This window comes from Nyctereutes procyonoides, unplaced genomic scaffold (assembly GCF_905146905.1).
Source record: "Nyctereutes procyonoides isolate TBG_1078 unplaced genomic scaffold, NYPRO_anot_genome, whole genome shotgun sequence".
Lineage (NCBI taxonomy): Eukaryota > Metazoa > Chordata > Mammalia > Carnivora > Canidae > Nyctereutes > Nyctereutes procyonoides.
Window position 1 is genome coordinate 16,987,042 of NW_026575128.1, and position 21,765 is coordinate 17,008,806.

The 21,765-nt window shown below is 44.1% G+C and overlaps 1 protein-coding gene across 1 annotated transcript in view; it reads right to left on the reverse strand.

Moving 5' to 3' along the window:
- The window catches only part of CFAP57 (cilia and flagella associated protein 57), a 73,858-nt gene that overhangs the window by 31,584 nt on the left and 20,509 nt on the right, over positions 1–21,765 (reverse strand). Inside the window, exons 8-15 of the mRNA XM_055342111.1 lie at positions 21,246–21,411; positions 20,429–20,542; positions 12,122–12,334; positions 10,701–10,874; positions 7,032–7,193; positions 2,468–2,623; positions 1,006–1,099; positions 231–421 (exon numbers count right to left, since the gene is read on the reverse strand). Of these exons, the coding sequence (XP_055198086.1) occupies positions 231–421; positions 1,006–1,099; positions 2,468–2,623; positions 7,032–7,193; positions 10,701–10,874; positions 12,122–12,334; positions 20,429–20,542; positions 21,246–21,411 (1,270 nt within the window). The remainder of the gene's footprint in view (positions 1–230; positions 422–1,005; positions 1,100–2,467; positions 2,624–7,031; positions 7,194–10,700; positions 10,875–12,121; positions 12,335–20,428; positions 20,543–21,245; positions 21,412–21,765) is intronic.

Sequence of the window (21,765 nt, forward strand, 5' to 3'; positions counted from 1 at the left end):
AGAATTTCAGTCCCTAAAGCCAAGCACCTCCTAGCCCCCTGGGTCTCCTGGTCTGGAGGGAAACAAATGGTAAAGAGCAGAACACGAGGCCCAAGGGACACATGCTGAAAGGAGGGACTGGAAGGGAAAGGAGGTGAAGCCAGCTTTCCCACAGCTCCGTGGGCTGGTCCCAGGCCAGGCCTGCAGGATGCACCATGAAAGGGAGGCACAGTTCAGCTTCCAGTGAGTACCTCTTCCAGGAGGGTGGTTTTTTCCTGCAGTTTGGCCTCATAAAACTCAGTCAGCTCCTCCAGGGCCTGGCTCTTGGTCTCATCGTTATCCCGAAGCTGTTTTTCATACTCCTCCTGCATCCTCTGGGACTTGAGCTGCAATTCCTGATACTTCTCATATTCTAGAAGCAACTTTTGATTGTTGCAACACTCTGGAGAGAAGCAAGGGCCGTTATTTCGCATGGGACTCAGGGCCGCCCAGGAGCCTTTGGTGTTCTCCCGCCCACCTCCAGCACCAGCCAGGGCAGGTGCCTCCACGACGCCCGCCCAGCTTCCTGCCCGCACCCCATCAGGTGGCCGCCAAACTCCCCCACGTTGTCGGCTAGGCAGAAGGTTTCCAGGAAAGGGTGGAGGGATGTTTGGGGGTTCACGGCCAAGAAAAATGTCCTAAATGTGCCAAATAGTTATCAGCACCTCTGTTTTACAGAAGAGTAAACTGAGGCTCGGTGAGGTCCGGTGACTCCCTAGAGCACCTGATGTGGTCAGTCTGGGATCCAAGGCAGCCTAGCAGGCTCCAGATCTGCACTTCCTCATATCTCCTGTTGGCATGCAGTAGGTGTTTAATATGTGTTTAATGAATGAGCAAATGCACAGGAGTAAAAAGCCACAATGAGATCCAGGGCATAAATGCAGCCTGTTTACAGACAAAACCAGGTCACCTGGGACTTCTGTTGGGTCCGGGGGACTCCCAGACTTCTGCCCCGACCCGACGTGTGGTCTCTCCCTGGGGACTCACCCAGGTCCTGCAGCTCCCGGCTCTGTTTGTCCAGCAGGTCCTCAATGTGCTCCCGATGGGACACATCCTGCTTTTCTTTTTCTGTTCTTAAAACCTAAAACACAGAGTGAACTGTTCTCATTCCCACATGTCTGCTGAAAGCACCCCTAGGGCAGGAACACATGTTATGAGTGCCATCCCCCTTCACTCACAAACATTTCTCAAGCCCTTCCTTTGTACCAAGCATTGTTCCATGAGCAACAAGCAAGCTATCACTTTTTATTTACATTATATTCTGCTCTGAGAGTTCTAGACGTTCCTTATTTATATCCTTTCTACTAAACAGGTCTTGTCAATGATGAGTTCGGTTTTGGACATGTAGCAGATGGATTTTGGGGGGGAAGAAAGTAAAGATTCATTTGAATTCTCTGTTGTCTGTACATTGCTGTCAACTACATTCTTGGATGTGCTAATGTGTCAGCTTCTAAGGAGTGTTTTCCTTAATCGAGCAGGAAAGCTCTTTGCAGGCAGAGGGGCCGCCCCCGGGAATAACTCTGTGCTTAGCTTATGGAGGGCCCCCACAGCAATGTTTGTTGACTAGAGGAAGGAAATAATAAAACTAAAAGCCAGGGGCTTTTTTTTTTTTTTTTTTTTGAGTCAAACTCTCTGACCCATGGGATAATATAAAAGAACAAATACCATCTGAGCCAAAAATAGGAGGTTTGGGATGAAGGGCAGGACAGATTTGTGGAGAATAAGGGGATTATTCTGGGGGAGTCCTGGATCAAATCTAACTACAGGAGGACAAGTCAGACTAATTTTATTTCATCTACCGATGATCCTGAAATCGATATTCTGGTACCTCTTTTCTTTCTATACTTTGTTTTTCTTGTGACCTTTTCATTCTGTTTTTTTGTTTGTTTGTTTTTAGATTTTATTTATTTATTCATGAGAGACACACAGAGAGAGGCAGAGACACAGGGCAGAGGGAGAAGCAGGCTTCCTCCGGGGAGCCCCATGCAGGACTCGATCGCGGGACCCTGGGATCATGACCTGAGCCAAAGGCAGATGCTCAACCACTGAGCCACCCAGGCACCCTGCATTCTGCTTTTAAATACATTTCCCTTGATCCTAAAGATAATATATTCTTGTTGTAGAGAATTTGCAAAAATACGGAAAATTTTAAATTATCCATCATCCCCACTTTCCGAGGTAATCACACTGCTAGCTATTTTCTTATGAACTGATCTATGTGTATTTATTTTATTTGATGAATCCCATTCACTAGAGTTTTATATTCTGCTCTGTTCTACGTGGCACTTTGCTGTAAGCATTTCTGATGCTATCAGCTATCCTTAAAAACCACACATTATCATATGGTTCATTGTTTGAGCATAGCTGGGATGGTGTACGCCAGTTCCATCTTGAGTAAACTGGAAACATCTTATTATTTGTGGCTGTTGGCTGAGTCTCTCAAACAGACCTGGTTTTTCGTTTTCAAGGACTCCATCTCCTCAAGGAACTTATCTGTTAGCTCCTTAATCTTCTCAGAGTAGTTCATGTCCTTCAATCGAAGCTGATACTCATTCTCCATTTTCAATTCTTCCACACGAGTCTTCAGTTCCAACATCATCTGAGCCTTTGGGAGAAGGACACCAGAATCAAGAACATTCACAGTGTGGGTGAATTAGAATATTTAAACTGGTGGCCTCGAGCTCTCTGAGCTTGGCAGCTCTGCCCAGCCTCAAACACACGTGTATCCACTAGAATTTGTTATCTTTTCCCCACGAGACACCGGGACTGAAAACTGGGGAGACATACGAGCTTTTTCCTCTGCCTTCATGACATCTGTTCAGTGAGCCCTGCTGTGCACAAGGCATTACGCTAACAACCCTCTCATCCTGAAATATGTGCAAATACCACCTGCTCAGTGAAGTCCACTTGGACCACACCAGTTAATCCTGCGACCCTTCCTTTCCATTCCCAGCACTCATGACCCTGCTCACACTGCTCTACTTTTTACTATTTTCTTGGATCTAGGCACTTTCTAATGCAACTTATGTATGATTCTGTTTATTGTCTTTTGTCTTCTTCCTCCATTAGAATTTAAACTCAGGGAAGGCTGAGATCTTTGTTGGTTTTGTATACTGATACACAGAAGCGTGCCTAACACGTAGGAGGTACTTGAAGAACACGTGTGGAACCATAATTCCTGCCCCCATGGAACTTATGGTCTACTGAAGAGGCCAAATAACATCATTACAAATTGTGAAAAGTGCCCAAAGCCAGTGGTTTCCCAGGACTGTCAATGTGTCCCTCTCAATGCCTCTTAGTCCTTACTCTTCCTGCCTTGCTGGTTCCTATGTCCAGTGACTTCTTCTTTCATTCTGTTGTATCCTCTGGTGCCAAAGTTTTCTAAATACTGTGATACACATACCCTTCATTTCCTGAAAAAGGTAACGCTGATGACAGAGAGGGTGAGAACACAGGTGTTTTATTCTTGCCTATCTATGATCACCCCCCAGCTTCCTCACGTATCTCTATCTCATCTTTTTTGATCTATCTCCTCTACAACCATGGACAACTAGAGAATAAGGGATGTGTTATGCTCACTTCTGCATTCCTGGCCAGTGGACAAGTGTGGACCTGGCACACAGGAAGTACTGAGATGAGGGATGAACACAGGGGGCATGGGCAAAGTTGGGGATGAGAGCAAGGACGTCTGGTCAGGACACTACATGTGATGTGGTATGGATGGGAGGCAGAGGGAGAGGAGGCCCAGACGGGGTCAGACCATCAAAGTCCTTGCCAGCCATGATAAGAAATTAGGATTTTCTCCTACAGGGCCTCTGAAGGTCCTTGCCCAACCTGATTAAGCTGACTTTGTCTCACAAAGACCTCTCTGATGGCAGTGTGTAGCTTGGGCTAGATCAAGCACTAAAGCAGAGGGATTAGTTGGGGGGTGGGAACAGCACAGTCCAGATGGGGAAGGGGGAGGACAGTGGAATGGAGAGATTCAAGAGCAAGATTTTAGGGAACATGGTGCCTGACTAGGTATGGGGTTAAGGTAAAGGGCCATGGATGAAGACCATCTCCTGGGAAGAGCGCTCCCTGAAGATTGCACTTGGCCTATCTTGTGTCATGGCTTTATCCTGGGCACCTAGGACAGGACCAGCAACATAGCACTAAATGAACGTTTTATCTGATGAGGAGGTCACTCCAGGGTCTGCCTTGGACTGGCGGAATAGATTTATTGATGGGAGTGCTGGTTTCGGGCATGTTGTATTTGTGGCGCACAGCTCATCATCCTTCCTCAGTGTGTTCTCAGCCTGGCTGCAGAGGCAGCTTTCTATGATGCAAATCTCCTCAAGCCATTCCCTAATATAAATCTATCAGTAGGTCCTTAGGAACAAATTCTGAATTCTAAAACATGGTGTAAAAGGCCCTCACAATCCCTCTCCAGCTCCAGCTCCAAACACCCTCCCTTCTCCAGCCCCACCTAGCCAGGAGCATCTTCCCCAGAGCACCTCTCTCATCCTTTTGCACACTCATTCCTTGGTGTGGAATAGCCTTTCCCATCTGTTCCTGAAGGATCCATCCAAAGCTCATTTCCTCTGGCACTACCTGGCCTGTGACCCCAGAGCATCATTCTGTCATAACACCTGTAACACACTTAATTTCCCTTTTTAATTTTACCTGTACCTCCTCCCAGGCTACAAGCTAAAGGCCTCTATATATCTTTCACTTCTGTCATCCTAGACCTTGGTACAGCATCTAGTACATAACAGACCCCTCTGTGACCACTAGTCGGATGGATGGATGGATGGATGGATGAATGAGTAGGTAAATTATGTCCTGAGAGATAGTTACATAGAGAATCATAGAATATAAAGAAAAAAAGAGAACTGGGAATTCTGAGAAATATGACTTTTATTTTAATTTTTAAAAAAGATTTATTTATTTATTTAAGACAGAGAGAGCACGCACGCAAGTGCAGGAATGGTGGGGAGAGGCAGAGGGAGAGAACATCCAAGGAGACTCCTGCTGAGCATGGAGCCCATCACGGGGCTCAGTCTCATGACCCTGAGATCACGACCTGAGCCGAAACCAAGAGTTGGATGTTAACCCACTAAGCCACCCAGGTGCCCCAGGGAAATGTGACTTTTAGAGGACAGGTGGAGAGAGAGCCGGGAAGGGCAGAGAGGCCAACAGGGAATAAGAGCACAGTCTCACAGATGCAGAGATGGGGTGGCTCCAGGAAGGGAGCAGAACATACTCTAGCCCTTTCCAACTTGGCAGCACTTCTGACAGGCCAAGCTGGGGGCTGGGTGGGGAGCCAGACCTTTGGCACAGCCTGGGGTCTCCTAGTTGCTCCCTTCCCCTACCCTCCATGAGAAGTGGGGGAGAAAACAGAGAGAAGAAGGAAGAGGAGGAGATATACTTGCCTGCCTGCAGGAGGTCAGACCCTGACTCTCACAGGCTCTCCCTCATCCTTTCCTCTCATTTCACCTTTCCTGCAGAAAGTTCCTAGCAGGAAACTCTAGCAGGGATATCTGGAAATGCCTGGGTCTCATCCTCCTGCTTTGGGGCCATTTTTGCAATGCTGTTCTGATGGTTTTCTTCATCTCTACCTGATTGTGAGTTTCCTGATCACAGTGCTCAGGGCTGTCTTTTCACACATGCGTCCCTAGTACCTAGCAAACAGCAGGCATTCAATAAATCCACTCTAGATTCTGGATGAACAGCAATGAATGGATAGCTCTGCCATTCTCTGTAAGCCTTGTGCGTTTCCCATCCCTTCGGTGTCTCCCTTAGGGAGCGCGGTGCAGAGCTAGCTGTCCCCTCAAAACTCTCAAAACACATCTTCCGGGATCCCTGGGTGGCGCAGCGGTTTAGCGCCTGCCTTTGGCCCAGGGTGCGATCCTGGAGACCCGGGATCGAATCCCACGTCGGGCTCCCGGTGCATGGAGCCTGCTTCTCCCTCTGCCTGTGTCTCTGCCTCTCTCTCTCTGTGTGACTATCATAAATAAAAAAAATTAAAAAAAAAAACAACACATCTTCCTGGAGTGTTTAATGCTTTCGCAGGAGGGAGGGCCCTTTGGGGGAAATGATTAAGAGAGAGGATTCTAGATTAAATCTAGAACAAAACTCTAGTCCTGTTATGTCACTTAACTTCTCCAACGCCACTTCTGGAAACATGGGGAGAATAATAGAATCTTTTTCATAGAGATGATGTGACATTTATTTTATTTTTTAAATATTTATTTATTTATTTATTCATTCATTCATAGAGACACAGAGAGAGAAAGAGAGAGACAGAGACACAGGCAGAGGGAGAAGCAGGCTCCATGCAGGGAGCCGGACATGGGACTCAAACCCGGCTCTCTGGGATCACGCCCTGGACTGAAGGTGGTGCTAAACTGCTGAGCCACACAGGCTGCCTGAGATGATGTGACATTTAAATAAGAAAATACTTATAATTAGTATAGCACCTGGTTCAGGGAAAATCTAAAAAAATGCTGATTATCATTACTTTTATTGTTTTATTATTAGGAAGGAATGTTTCAGGAATGTTTTCTAAATACTTTATTTTCTTTTTTTAAATGAAGAAGGCTCCACTAGCAGTTAAGTTTCACAGATACAACTGGCATATTCAGCTTGTCAGTTCAATTCTGTAAATATTTATTGACTGTCTTTCATGTGTCTAGCAAGGGCTAGAAACTGCTGGTCACACAGAGAATTGCATGTCATGGTTCCTGCCTTCAAAGAGTGGGAAGAGGAAAGCTAGTTCACAGGCTAAAAGTAGAGCAGAGTGTAAGTGAAGATGACCAGGTGGCAGGATGATGGGCAGGGGTGAGGGTGGAAAGAGATCCAGCCACACAGAGGAGAGCAGCATGGTGGTGTGGGTGGGAAATGTTCAGGGGAGTGCGGGAGTCTGTGTGGGGCACTGTGCAGCCAGGCGTATAGGGCCTTGAATGCTGGTCCTAGGGGTGTGGACAGTCTGGTAAGGAATTTCCATGTCCCCCTTCCTTTGATCTAGTTCTTACCTTCTCTTCCATGTCAGTTTTAGTAACAAGCACCTCCTCGGCAAAGCCTACTTCCCTCTCTCTCTTGATCCCCCGACCATCCTTATCAAAGACCTTCCAGGTAAACAGGCAGCCATCCTCAGCAACGGTCAGCAGGAATTGGTCATCAAAGGTGAGCGACATCTGAGGAGAAAAAAAGCACAACAAGGAGGCTTTTTGAGGCCTCAGATAACCAGAACTGAGCTGGCTATGTGCAAGGTCTCTGGTTCAGGCAACGATGGGTGCAGCCTCATGGGGCAGGAAGACTGGATCCTGGGTAAGAATAAGACAGGGAGCTCTCATAAGCTTCTGTTAATGAATAAAGGAAACAAGACTGTGTTTATATTCTCTGTGCATTTGGAATCTTGAGAGTTAATTATTATCTAGATTATAAAAAGAACTCTCAGAACTCAGCAGTAAAAACCCCAAACAATCCAACTAGAAGATGGTAAAGACATATGGAGGGTATACAGATGACAAAGAGGGTATACATATGGCAAAGCAGCACATGAAAAGATGTTCAACATTATTAGCCACTGGGGAAATGCATATTAAAACTATGGTGAGATATTACTGCACAAATGTTAGAGAGCAGCTAAAATAAAAAATAGTGACAATACCAAATGCTGGCAATGATGTGGAGAAATTGGATCTTGCATGCATTGCTGGTAGGACTAGAAAACAGCTTGGCAGTTTACTTTAGTTTCCTTAAGAACTAAACATAAATTGAGGCACCTGAGTGGCTCAGTGGTTAAACGTCTGCCTTTGGCTCAGGTCATGATTCTAGGGTCCTGGGAGTCTCATGTCAGGCTCCTTGCTCAGCAGGAAGCCTGCTTCTTCTTCTCCCTCTGCCTGCCTTTCTCCTTGCTTGTGTTCTCTTTGTCAAATAAAATCTTAAAAAAAAGACTAAACATAAACTTATCCTATGATCCAGCAATGATTCCCAGAGAAATGAAGGTCCACACAAAAGCCTGTATATGATTGGTAAAAGCCTGTATACAATAGAGCTACTACCAGTTTTATTTGTAATAGCCAAAAACTAGGGGGGGGGGGATGAGCTATCCTACAATAGGTAGATGGTTAAACAAATTATGGTGCATCCATGCCATGGAAAGCTACTCAGCAGTAAGAAAAAATGAAGTATTGATATGTGAAATAACTCAGAGCTCAAGGGGGTATCGCACTAGGTGAGAAAAGCCACTGTCAAAAGATCACACACTGTACAATCCCGTTGTTTTGTTTTAAAAAGATTTTATTTATTTATTCATGGAGACACAGTGGGAGAGGCAGAGACACAGGCAGAGGGAGAAGCAGGCTCATGCAGGAAGCCCGATGTGGGACTCAATCCCAGGATCCTGGGATCATGCCCTGAGCCAATGGCAGACGTTCAACCACTGAGCCACCCAGGTGCCCCCTGTATGATCCCATTTATATAAAATTCTCAAAATGACAAATGATGGAAATAAAGAACCAATGAGTGTTTTCTCCGGACTAGGGTCAGTGGTGGCTGAGGGGGGTGGGTGTCACCAGCAAGGCAGCAAGAGGGGGTCCTTCGTGGCCACAGAGCAATGCTAGCTACAGGAATCTATATATATGATAAAATGACATGGAAACACACACATTTTGCACCAACATCAGTTTCCTGGTGTGATACCTACCGTTGCACAGTTACGATAGATGTACCTATTGGGGGAAACTGGGAGGAGGGCACACAGGACCTCTATGCTCTCTTTAAATTTCCTGTGACTCTATAATGATCTCAAAATAAAAAGCAAAGGCGAAAGAATCAAAAATGAAAAAGGCCTTCTCGCAGTCAGCAATATGTGTCGAAAACCTTACTAATGGCGTTGCTCTTGCACTCAGGAATTCTTCCTCTGTCTAGCAAGTTAGCCTTTGGGATAATCAGAGATGCCCATGGAATTCTGTAGAGAAGCCCTGGTTAGGGCTTCTCATATGATCATTTAATGCCCAGTTGTAGGAAAAGAAATAAGCTGTGGTCTATTACTTGATGGGATATTTGTATAGCTACTAAAATTATGTTTTCGAGGAATATTTAATTGTACAAAAATGCTTATAATAGCATTAACTTTTAAAAAGCAGACTACAAAAGAATATATACAGTATGGTCTCTATTTAAAATGCACACAAAATCTACACAAAAGAGAAAATGTATCAAAATATTAATGATATTATGAAGAGGATTTTTATTTCTTTTTCTTTTTTGTTTTAGAGAGAAAGAGTGTGAGCATATAAGAGTGGGTGGGGAGAGGCAGAGGGAGAGAGAATCTTTTTTTTTTTTTTACATATTTTTTTTTAATTGGAGTTCAATTTGTCAACATATAGCATAATACCCAGTGTTCATCCTATCAAGTGCCCCCCTCAGTGCCCGTCACCCAGTCACGCCCACCCCCCGCCCCCTCCCTTTCCACCACCCCTTGTTCGTTTCCCAGAGTTAGGAGTCTGGGAGAGAGAATCTTAAGCAGATTCCACGCGTAGCATGGAGCCCCTCGCAGGGCTCCACCTCACAACCCTGAAACCATGACCTGAGCCAAAATTAAGAGTCAGACATCCAACCACCTGAGCCACACCAGTGCCTCATGAAGATTTTTATTTCTAAAGTAACTATGCATTGCTTTCATAATCAGAAAAATAAATACCCTATGTACAAAACGCTATGAAAAGAAGAGAGGGAATTTTTTTTTTTTTTTAATTTACTTTGAGGGCAGTCCGGGTGGCTCAGCAGTTTGGTGCCCCCTTCGGCCCAGGGTGTGAAGGGATCCTGGAGACCCAGGATCAAGTCCCGCATTGGGCTCCCTGCGTGGAGCCTGTTTCTCCCTCTTTCTGTGTCTGTGTCTCTGCCTCTCTCTCTCTCTCTCTGTCTCTCATGAATAAATAAATAAAATCTTTTAAAAAAATAAATAAATTTGCTTTGAGTGTGAGACTCAGGCTCAGCATAGGAATGTTCCAGTTAATAATGGAAAATCCTTTCTTTAGTAAGGATACTGTCTGAAGGTAAGCCAGTATTGAGTTTGGGACATCATTCAAAATCTTAGCTTTTGATGTTGTTGGGGGGACAATTTCCAGATGTGTACCCATGGTAGTTCCCCAGGGGAGGCCTTTTGTACCTCCAGGGAAGGGCAGGGGCTCATCTCTGGGGCTTTGACTTTTTTTATTTTTTATTTATTTATTTTTTAAAATAAGTTTATTTTTTTATTGGTGTTCAATTTGTCAACATATAGAATAACACCCAGTGCTCATCCTGTCAAGTGCACTTCCTCTGGGGAGGACAGCTGGGTGCCACAACCAGCACTCAGCAGATCGGAGATCTGGGTGAGATGCTCCTGGCATCTCTTAAATGGTCCATTATTATGCATAATATTATGGTGAGTAACCTCACACAGGAATGTTTAGGTGTATGTCTGATCTCTCCTAGGGTATATTCCTGGGAGTAGTTGAAATAAAGGATATTAGTAGCCAATAAATGTTCATTGAATGGGTGGTTGGATGAATTAAGAAGGAGAGACGAATAAGGAAAGAAAAGCCACTGAGGGGGTTGGAGGGATGAAGAAGGAGTATGGAGGGCAGGATCAGATAGATCTAGGGCAGGGCTAGGTCTGGGCCTGGATCCCTGTGGAGAGCGACCCTTCTCACCTTGGTGATAGGACCTGCGTGGGCCTGGTACTCGTTGAATTCTTTCTGCAAAGGTAGTGGATACTTCATGGCACGGATGGTGCCCACAGAGGTGCCCACAAATATCATGCGCCCGGAATGTGAGATGACGACGGCCGTGTAGATGACGTCAAATGCTGATATCTCTCGAAGGACCTGGAACACAGATGGCTCTGTTCAGAGTGAGGGGCTGAGCCATACATACCTTCAGGGTCCCCATGTCGTTCCCTCCTCTGAGCAACACAAGGGCAAGTTCTGTACTGAAAAGATGTTTTTCTATTCCTTAAAGCACCTGGCATAGTGTGGAGCACAGAAAAGGCACAGATTAGTCTATCGTGGCTGCCTGACTAGTGGACAAACTGCGAGGAGTTAGAGCAACCCTAATAAAAGGAAGCCTTCAAGTAGCACCATTTTACAGCTTCCTTGTGTTGTAACTCATTCAGTCCTCATGAACACCTCTGACTAGTTACTGTCGCCCTTATCTTAAGATGTTGAAATAGCCACAGGGACAGCAAGTAGTCAACCTGCCTTGTAAGTGGCAGTCAGGGCCCAGTGTCGCTGCTCTTGACTGCTGTGCTACCTTGCATCTCAAACTCAGAATGGGATGTGGGCCCTACAGTTGTTGAGTGTTTGCATGGGTCATGCAGGCTGTGCCAGCCAGTGGGGATACCAAGAAGTGGGGACTGCAGTGGGCCTGCCCCGATGGAGCTCCCTTCGGGTCCAGCACTGGAAAAGCCACCACAGAATTAGGACTAAGCCACTCAGGGGCATAGTGGAGGGAGCCCCTACTCTCAGCTGAGTTCCAATCCTGGGAAACCTGTCTCAGACCAGTTGGCTGCCATGGTTTCTGTACACTTTCCCAGGCACCAGTACCAGGACGGCGACAAGCACCAGAGAGAGGCTGGAGGAGCCAATGGAGGTCAGCTGTCACTGGGCACCTGGAGAAGGACACAGCCACATTTGTATGGAGAAGTGTCCTTGGTCTTTAGAGCCAAATGGGGTAGTTCCTAAATTTCAGAGATTGGGGGTTTCAAGTGAACACGGTGGCAAGCCGAGGCGATGGCAGGAACTATGGTTGCGTTTCTACCCCGGGGTTAGCACGCAGTTTAGGGATGCTGCTGACTTGTGGGCTGGGAAGGTGGTAGAGACCTTACATCAGCCAGCAAAGTGGAAGTGGAAAGGGGCCCCACAGTTTAACCTGGTCAGGTAGGGCCCTGGGCAGGAAATCCCAGGAGTAACAAGGACTGAGCTGACTCAAAAGGCATGAGGGGGCCGGATGTTATCCCACGAAGAAGGGGCCCTCTTCTCCTGAGCCCTCTTCCCATCACACTTGCTGCTGTGCACATGGAGGCTGTCTCCCACGGATGGGTACAGTGGCTGGGCGGTGGGCCAGGAAGACTCACCGAAGAGTCAGCAATCTCCTTGAGGGTCTGGTCTGACCCAACTGCAAAGATAATTTTGGCATCAGGGGAGACAGTGACACAGTTGTAGCTGCAGGACTTCAGGACACATTCGGTCTGTCTCTTTCCAGAGGACAGATTCCATTCATACACGGCACTGTCTGTGCCACAAGAGATCAGTTTGCTGTCATCTGCATTCCACACAATTGAACGAACCTACAGGATGGAGACGTATCCGGTTAAAAGCACTCATGTGCACACACATGCCTCTCATTTGGGAAAGGAGGATGAACCCCTCATGCGTTCCACTAGACTGAGGCCGAATGTCCTTTGCTGGTGCGTGTCCTTCAGCAAGCACAGAATTGACTTTATTTGGAACACAGCATGAAGAGATCCACCCTCTGGGCATTGTCTACAATGATGGAGATAGTGGTGCAGAGCAAGTAAGAGAAGGCTGGCAGGTCCACGATATAAGCAAAATAGCAGAGCATAAGAATTTTATAGAACAAGGGAGAGAGACGGTCAAGAGGGGCCCTTCCACAATCACAGAGACAACTCTGGGGGTCGGAAGGGCTGTGTGCATGTGCTAAGCCATGCCCGCTCAAGAGCAATCAGAGTGGGATATGGGGAAAACCTGAAAGCATCTCCTAAGCTGCACAGAGACCCATTAACACAGGGCAGAGGCCTCAATGGCACAAGGAGTTGAAATATTACATCTGACCAAACGCTAACTGAATAATAATCTCCTCTGGGTCACTGGCATCTCCCAGGAAGCCAGGCTTAGAGCTAAAAACACACTTATTCCTGGCAGCTGGAAGATTGTGTGCATGATGAAGGCTGCACTCCCTTGGGTACAATCAGAGAGAGAAGCTCCAACCTACTAGTCTCCAGCTGAACGAGGAGCAGGAGAAAAAGAAAAAAGTGAACTCCATGCACCGTGACAGCAGTCTCCCAGCTACACAAATCCAACAGTAAAGGGTAAAAGTCTAACTGGCTAAGGGGGCTGAGCACAATCTTGACTAATAAGTGGCTCAGGTCAACCCAGGGGCAGCCCCTAGGTACTGAGAAAAAAAAATTAAGAAAAAAAAAAAAAGAACAAAGGGAAGAGCAGAGACACCAAGGCTGCACACAGCAGGGGAAAGAAAGATTTCTCAGAATTAGTTCAGCCAGGTCACTAAACAAAGAAACAACTTTCTCAGCTTTCCCCCCTGTCATATTTGTAATTCCCTTCTCCAGTAGTGAAAGATCTTCCCATCATCTTCAGTGTGTTTGCCTATTTTCTCAATCTCTTCATAAGTAACCAACCTCCTGACCCACTGGCCACCTCTTTTGATTTCCAGGACTCTAACCCTGTCAGGCACATCCTTACCCACCTCCTCTGCTCCCTCTCCACGTCTTAAATGGCATTTTCTGTTTGTTACTATTATGTAAAAACACGCTTGAAAAAATACAGTAACATTATTTCCAACAATTTTCCTAGATTCATTCATTTTAATAGTTTATCTGAAAATTCTTTGAGTTTCCTACATAGTCAATAATGTGATCTGTGATGATTTATTTATTCATTTTTGAACTTTATGCCTTTTATTTTGCTATGGTCTGAATGTTTGTGTCTCTTACCTCCCATCCCATTTCCCTCATGGTTCATATGTTGAAATCCTAACCCCTGAAGATGATGGCTTTAGGAGGCGTGGGGCCTTTGGGAGTGATCAGATCATTGAGGGGAGAGCCCTCATGAATGGGATTAGTGCCCTTATGAAAGAGGCCCTGGAGAGCTAGGTCACCCCTTCCACCCTGTGAAGATATGAGAAATCTGCAGCAAGGAAGAGGGCCCTCACCCACCCATACTGGCACCTGGATCTTGAACTTCCCACCCTCCAAACTGTGAGGAAAAATTTCTGTTGATTATGAGCCACCCAATCTGTGCTATTTTGTTATAGGAGCCCCATGGACTTTTCTTACCTTATTGCATTGGTTAGGACTCAGTACAAGGCGAACAGAAGGCATTATGCTTTGTTCTGTATCTCAGAAAGAATGCTTCCCAATCAATGTGATAGATCATATCAGCAAGAGATAAAACAAGAACCATATGATCCTCTCAATAGATGCAGAGAAAGCATTTGACAAAATACAGCATCCATTCCTGATCAAAACTCTTGAGAGTGTAAGGATAGAGGGAACATTCCTCAGCATCTTAAAACCCATCTATGAAAAGCCCACAGCAAATATCATTCTCAATGGGGAGGCACTGGGAGCCTTTCCCCTAAGATCAGGAACAAGACAGGGATGTCCACTCTCACCACTGCTATTCAACATAGTACTGGAAGTCCTAGCCTCAGCAATCAGACAACAAAAAGACATTAAAGGCTTTCGAATTGGCAAAGAAGAAGTCAAACTCTTCCTCTTCGCCGATGACATGATACTCTACATAGAAAACTCAAAAGCCTCCACCCCAAGATTGATAGAACTCATACAGCAATTTGGCAGTGTGGCAGGATACAAAATCAATGCCCAGAAGTCAGTGGCATTTCTATACAGTAACAATGAGACTGAAGAAAGAGAAATTAAGGAGTCAATCCCATTTACAATTGTACCCAAAAGCATAAGATACCTAGGAATAAACCTAACCAAAGAGGTAAAGGATCTATATCCTAAAAACCACAGAACATTGTAGTTTATGAAAGAAATTGAGGAAGACACAAAGAGGTGGAAAAATATTCCGTGCTCGTGGATTGGAAGAATGAATGTTGTGAAAATGTCAATGTTACCCAGGGCAACTTACACATTCAGTGCAATCCCTATGAAAATACCATGGACTTTCTTCAGAGAGTTGGAACAAATCATTTTAAGATTTGTGTGGGATCAGAAAAGACCCCAAATAGTCAGGGAAATATTAAAAAAGAAAACCATATCTGGGGGCATCACAATGCCAGATTTCAGGTTGTACTGCAAAGCTGTGGTCATCAAGACAGTGTGGTACTGGCACAAAAACAGACACATAGATCAATGGAACAGAATAGAGAACCCAGAAGTGGACCCTGAACTTTATGGTCAACTAATATTTGACAAAGCAGGAAAGATTATCCACTGGAAAAAAAGACAGTCTCTCCCATAAATGGTGCTGGGAAAATTGGACATCCACATGCAGAAGAATGAAACCGGACAATTCTCTTACACCATACACAAAGATAAACTCAAAATGGATGAAAGATCTAAATGTGAGACAAGATTCCATCAAAATCCTAGAGGAGAGCACAGGCAACACTCTTTTTGAACTGGGCCACAGTAATTTCTTGCAAGATACATCCATGAAGGCAAGAGAAACAAAAGCAAAAATGAATTATTGGGACTTCATCAAGATAAGAAGCTTTTGCACAGCAAAGGATACAGGCAACAAAGCTAAAAGACAACCTACAGATGGGAGAAGATATTTGCAAATGACGTATCATATAAAGGGCTGGTATCCAAGATCTGTAAAGAACTTATTAAACTCAACCGCAAGGAAACAAACAATCCAATCATCAAATGGGCTGAAGACATAACAGACATTTCACCAAAGAAGACATATTTGTGGCCAGGAAGCACATGAGAAAATGTTCCGCATCACTTGCCATCAGGGAAATACAAATAAAAATCACAATGAGATCCCACCTCACACCAGTGAGAATGGGGAAAATTAACAGGACAGGAAACCACAAATGTTGGAGAGGATGCGGAGAAAGGGGAACCCTCCTGCACTGTTGGTGGGAATATGAACTGGTACAGCCACTCTGGAAAACTGTGTGGAGGTTCCTCAAAGAGTTAAAAATAGACCTGCCCTACGACCCAGCAATTGCACTGTTGGGGATTTACCCCAAAGATACAGATGCAATGAAACGCCGGGACACCTGCACCCTGATGTTTCTAGCAGCAATGTCCACAATAGCCAAACTGTGGAAGGAGCCTCGGTGTCCATCGAAAGATGATGGATAAGGAAGATGTGGTTTATGTATACGATGGAATATTCCTCAGCCATTAGAAACGACAAATACCCACCATTTGCTTTGACGTTGATGGAACTGGAGGGTATTATGCTGAGTGAAATAAGTCAATCGGAGAAGGACAAACATTATATGGTCTCATTCATTTGGTGAATATAAAAAACAGTGAAAGGTAATAAAGGGGAAAAGAGAGAAAATGAGTGGGAAATATCAGAGAGGGAGGCAGAATATGAGAGACTTGTAACTCTGGGAAACGAACAAGGGTTGGTGGAAAGGGAGGTGGGTGGGGGGTGGGGGTGACTGGGTTATGGGCACTGAGCGGGGGCACTTGATGGGATGAGCACTGGGTGTTATGCTATATGGTGGCAAATTGAACTCCAATAAAAAAAATAAAATTTTTATGTATATGTGAAAAAAAGAAAGATGGCTTCCATAATTTCATAATCAAGCAGGCTGTTTGCTGTAGGTTTTCTTAAATATGTTGCATAAGATTTTCAACAAATAAAATGAAAAGTTCCATTATTTTTTTTAGTAAATTGTTGTTTTTAAAAATCATGAATGGATATTAAATATTAACAATTATATTGTATCTGCACTTACACAGATAAAAAGGATGAAAATTCATATGTTTATGTTGAGGTGGTATAGCATATTAACTGATTTCAAATTATAAAACAACCTTGATTCCTGGAATAAATCCAACTTGGCCATGCTGTATTGTTCTTTGTATATGTTGATGGATTGGTTTGATGATATTTTGTTTGAGATTTTTTTTATATTCATGAAAAATAATGGGTAATCATTTCTCTTTCTTGTGATATCTTTGGCAGGTTTGGTATCATGATTATGCTGGCCTCATAGAAAAATATCGGGAAGTACTTGCTCTTTTTTTTAATAATAAATTTATTTTTTATTGGTGTTCAATTTGCCAACATACAGAATAACACCCAGTGCTCATCCCGTCAAGTGCTCCCCTCAGTGCCCGTCACTCAGTCACCCCCACCCCCCGCCCTCTTCCCCTTCCACCACCCCTAGTTCGTTTCCCAGAGTTAGGAGTCTTCCATGTTCTGTCTCCCTTTCTGATATTTCCTACCCATTTCTTCTCCCTTCCCTTCTATTCTCTTTCACTATTATTTATATTCCCCAAATGAATGAGAACATATGTTTGTCCTTCTCCGATTGACTTATTTCACTCAGCATAATACCCTCCAGTTCCATCCACGTTGAAGCAGTATTTGTTCGTTTTTGTTGTTGTTCTTTGTAAGAGTTTCTTCAAGATTAGTGTCATTTTTTCCCCTTACAAGTAGTTGATATAATTCTCCAATGATATGCTCTGGGCCTAGAGTTTTCTTTACAGATTCTTTTACAGATCCAATTTGTCTGGGAATTTGTTGGTTTCATCTATATATCCAATTTACGTAAATTTGTTCATAATATCCTATTTTGATCTTTTTAAATTATATATAGGAGCTGTAGTAATATTCCCTTTCTATTCCTCGTACTGGTTATTTACCTTTCCTCTTTTTTTCCTTCCTTGATCAGTCATGTCAGGGGCTTGTCTATTTTGTGTTTTTTAAAAAGCTAAGTTTTAGGGGTGCCTGGCTGGCTCAGTTGGCAGAGCAAGCAACTCTTGATCTCTGTGTTGTAAGTTCAAGCCCCACATTGAGGGTAGAGATTACTTCAACACACACACACACACACACACACACACACACCAAGTTTTGGCTTTAATCATCTTCTATTGTGCTTATTTCCTATTTTGTTAACTTTTGCTCACATCCTTATTATTTCCTTCCTTTTATTTTCTTTGAAATTAAAAAAAATATTCATTCATTCATGAGAGACAGAGAGAGAAGCAGAGACATAGGCAGAGGGAGAAGCAGGCCCCTGCAAGAGAGCCTGATATGGGACTCAATCCCAGGACCCCTGAGCCAAAGGCATATGCTCAATCATTGAGCTACCCAGGCATGCCTACTTTCTTTGGATTTAACTTGCTGTTACTTTTCTAATTTCTTGAGATGGATGATTATATCACTGATATTCTGTCTTTTTTATATTTATAATATATATAGTTCAGGTTATAAATTTCTTTGTAGGCATAGCTTTATTGTATCCTCCATCTGTATTTTTTAAAATATTGCAGATGTAAATCTAACATATATCTCTGGTTAGAGACCAGGGTTATAAATACTTGCAAAGTTGTGAAACAGATGGTTGCTTTTCTGTACTGGTGAAGGGAGGGCCTCCCATGGAGGTACACATACTTCTAGAAAGAGCATCAGAATCACCTGGTGTGTTTTCATCTGTATCTCCATAGTCACTTGAAGGCCAGTCACATTGTTGAAACTGAGGAAGCTCAGCAACTCAATAATGCTAGTGTTTTCATAGCACCTGCACTGATGCACCTATTACTTGCTAAACTCAATCGTCAGTTTTTAGTTTTGACAGGACTTCTGACTTTTATTTTTAAATTTTTTGAATTATTTTTTTGAGAGATAAAGAGCATGTGTGTACATATGCATGTGCGCAAGTGGGGAAAAAAGGGAGCAGAGGGAGAGAATCTCAAGCAGACTCTCCCATGAGCACAGAGCCCAACATGGGGCTTGATCTTATGACCCATGAGACCGTGACCTGAGCCAAAACCAAGGGTCAGATGCTTAGCCAACTGAGCCACCCAGGTGCCCCTCTCTGACCCTTAAAGCCACTGACTACTTTATCCTTTTGGGAATAAGTTCCTTAACTTCTCTGATACAATTCCTTGATTCCAAGTTCAAAGCCTGCCCTCATTTGCAGGCTTTCTCTTATCCAGTCCCTTAAATGTTGGCCACCTGTCCTCCTGCCCAAGATTCTTCTCAGATTCCACACAGGCCCTTGGTGATGTAATCGATGTGTCTGATTTCCACTGCTGCCTAACCCCCTGAATCTTCATTTTCAGCCTAGACTTCTTTCCTGATCTCCACACTCATGTATCATACATCTTGGGTACATCAGACATAATATGTACAAAATGGAACTAAATATCATGCTTCCTTCTATCTGTACTACTAAGCCATGGTTTATTTCCTGACTCATCTTTCACTTTCGCTCTTTTTAAAAAAGATTTTATTTATTTATTTGAGAGAGTAAGTGAGAAAGTGGCAGAGAGAGAAGGAGAAGTAGGCTTCCCTGCTGAGCAGGGAGCCTGACGTGGTGCTTGATCCTAGGACCCAGGGATCATGACCTGAGCCAAAGGCAACAGAGCCACCCAGGCACCACTAGAGAAGTACCTTTCTAATCCGGTTACTTCCTTTCTTAAATCCTTTCAATTGCTTCCCATCGCCTACAGACTAAGGTCCAATTTTTGGCATGGTACACACACTCTGATGCAGCCCACCTCTCCAGCCCCTTCCATCACTTCTGGAATGTGTCCCTGGTTCCAGTCATGTATACCCCAAACCACTATCCTATTTTATACTCCCATTCCATCATCTTTAACAGGCCATCCTGCCTACAATGCTTTTCTTTTTCAAGTGCTTTTTCTCTCCAAATTCTTTCACTGACTACTTCTTAGTCTTTCAACCTTTGGCCCCTCCATTCTCCTGCTGCCTCACCTCCACTCGGTCTAAAAGCTATTGGTCATGATTCATAAATATCTCTTGTATCCATCTACTTCTCCCTATCTCCCACCTCCACCGTGGTCCAAAATAGTGTAGATATTCACAATATTCTCTTTACTATGTTCACCCTGTCTCTTTCAATACATTCTTCTTTCTGCAGCCAACGTAATCTAAAATGAAAATCTGGTCATATTATTCTCTGCCCTGAAGGTCTTCAGTGGTTTCAAGGAACAAGGAGAATAAACTATCTTTATCTTTTTTGTCCTTAAAAGGTCTCCAAAGTTCCATGCACGTGGACCCCTGCCAACCTCAACAAACTCAGCTTGCTCCTGGGTTTCATCCTGATATCTATGTTCCAGCCCCACAGACTTTTCAGTTCCTCTGACAGCGATGCAACCTCTCATCCCAGGGTCTTTGGATTCCTATCTCCAATGATGATCTCTGCCAGCTTTGTCTGGTTAATACTTCCCTACTCCTTTAGGACACAGCCTTTGTGAACACCCCAATCTAAATTATGCCAACTTTTTCATTATCGACTCTCATGACACCCCATGTTTTTCTTTCATTGCATTTACTGTGATTAGTAATTAGTCTGTGCTTTGTTTTATTGTCTCCTTCCCCAAGTAGACAGTGAACTCCCAAGAAGAAAGGAATTGTTTCTCTTTTGTTCACTCAGTGAGTATAGTGCTGGACTCTGTGACCCTCGTTTCTCTGGACACTGCTTACTCACTTACCTTCCCTGTGTGTCCTTTCAGGTTTGAGATGTTCTCCAGGCTTGTGGTGGAAAAAATGTGAATCACATTTCCATTGACTGCAGCAAATAGGTGACCCCCATTGCTAAAGGAACACTACGAGGAAACAAAGCAAGACAGCAAGAATGAAAGAGAGAAATGAGCAGTCTGCAGGTTACAGTCAAGAGCTCCTTTTCCTAGAGAGTTCAGGCTACAACCAGGTGCAGAAGTGGGAATTGGGGGAAGACACAGAAAGAACCAAGCACTGGCTGACATTCTGCTATTCCTGTAGCTCACTGGCCAAGATGTTGTCACGGCCACGTGCATGGACCATGAATCTGCTTGGATGGTAGAGCACAGCACTCATTCTGTGTCTGTAGAAGTTTCAGAGTGGGGAAGCGATTCCTGAACTATCTGGTTTCTGTGGTCATCTTAGGGAGAAATGTGATTGGCTGCTTACTGTCTCTCCCTGTTGATGTGTATATTCCCTGGCCCCTCTCAACCTCCAATTTCACCTTCCCAGCTGGGACTCTGAGTCTAAGATAAATTTCCTCTTTGATGCTTCTTGTTCCTCTGCAGTCACGGAGAGGATTAATCACAGGTGGGGTCTCACAAGGTTTGGGGATCACTGAAATATCTTGATGAGTATGAGGAAAATGAGATAGAGCCATACACTCAAGGAGTTTGGTGAGAGAAGAACTGATCTTTTCCGTTTTCTTCTTTTAAAGCCACTGAAGTTCTCTAAGGCAGACTGGTCCCAGCTCACCAAAGTGTGTTAGTTCTTGATGTTTCAACTCTGGTTTTATTTCTAGCATCTTACCTCTCTGCATCCTCTAACAGAATATTCTTTGAAAGAACGTATATCATCAATGAGTAGATTCATAAGGCGTAGCTTGTCAGCAAACCCTACTACAACGAAGTGTCCAGATGGATGAAGGCTGATTGTATATGCCTCCTCTTGGTATTCCTTAAATAGCTCCAATGTGCTGTGAGGAAGATCGATGTCTGAATTAGAAGTCTAGCCTGCTAAATCCCTTGAGGCCTCCACTGTACCTGGCAAATATTTTTATCATAGCATTTGAGATACTTTATTGCTTAAAATGATTGGTTCCTCTTTTTTCTGTATTTTGATTATATGAGGAGAGTGTCCAAGCAGTGAGTAAGGAAAATTGAGGAAGTGATCAATGAGCTGTCTAGTGATGCTGAAGGAATGGCTCCAGTTAGAGTTCCCCAAATCAGAAGGATAGTGGTTTCTTTTCAGCAGCCCAGCAGCTATACACAAAGACCAAAGATATTCCAGTGTGGGCCAAACTAGGTTGGAGCTTTTTAAGGAGGTTATG